The sequence below is a fragment of the Acanthisitta chloris genome, unplaced genomic scaffold, assembly GCF_000695815.1.
Source record: "Acanthisitta chloris isolate BGI_N310 unplaced genomic scaffold, ASM69581v1 scaffold18758, whole genome shotgun sequence".
NCBI lineage: Eukaryota > Metazoa > Chordata > Aves > Passeriformes > Acanthisittidae > Acanthisitta > Acanthisitta chloris.
Window position 1 is genome coordinate 5,050 of NW_008688852.1, and position 270 is coordinate 5,319.

At 65.2% G+C, this 270-nt stretch overlaps 1 protein-coding gene across 1 annotated transcript in view; it reads right to left on the minus strand.

The window, feature by feature from the left end:
• The window catches only part of LOC103808424 (G2/mitotic-specific cyclin-B1-like), a gene marked incomplete at its 5' end in the record, with an annotated part of 2,500 nt that extends 2,298 nt beyond the window's left edge, over window positions 1-202 (minus strand). The window contains 1 exon segment of the mRNA XM_009081206.1: window positions 71-202. Within this exon segment, the coding sequence (XP_009079454.1) occupies window positions 71-202 (132 nt within the window).
• Window positions 203-270: the final 68 nt, after the last annotated feature.

Below are 270 nucleotides of genomic sequence, written 5' to 3' on the forward strand. Positions count from 1 at the left end.
GAAGGTGATGAGAGACTTACTCGCATCGAATTTGGCGACCACGTGTTCCAGGGAAGAGTTGAGTGCTTGCCCTCCTCCACCGGCTTCTTGGCGGCTCCACACACCTTCAGCTCAGCCACGCCGATCCCGATGACAGGGCGGGCGCAGGCCCATTCTGACGACCGCGGCCGCTCCGTGATCGATTCTCTGCCGCCCGGGGATGCTGTTGGAAGGCGACAGGAGGCAGCGCGGTCAGCGGCACACCGGGACCACGCGTGTGTGCGCTCCGGG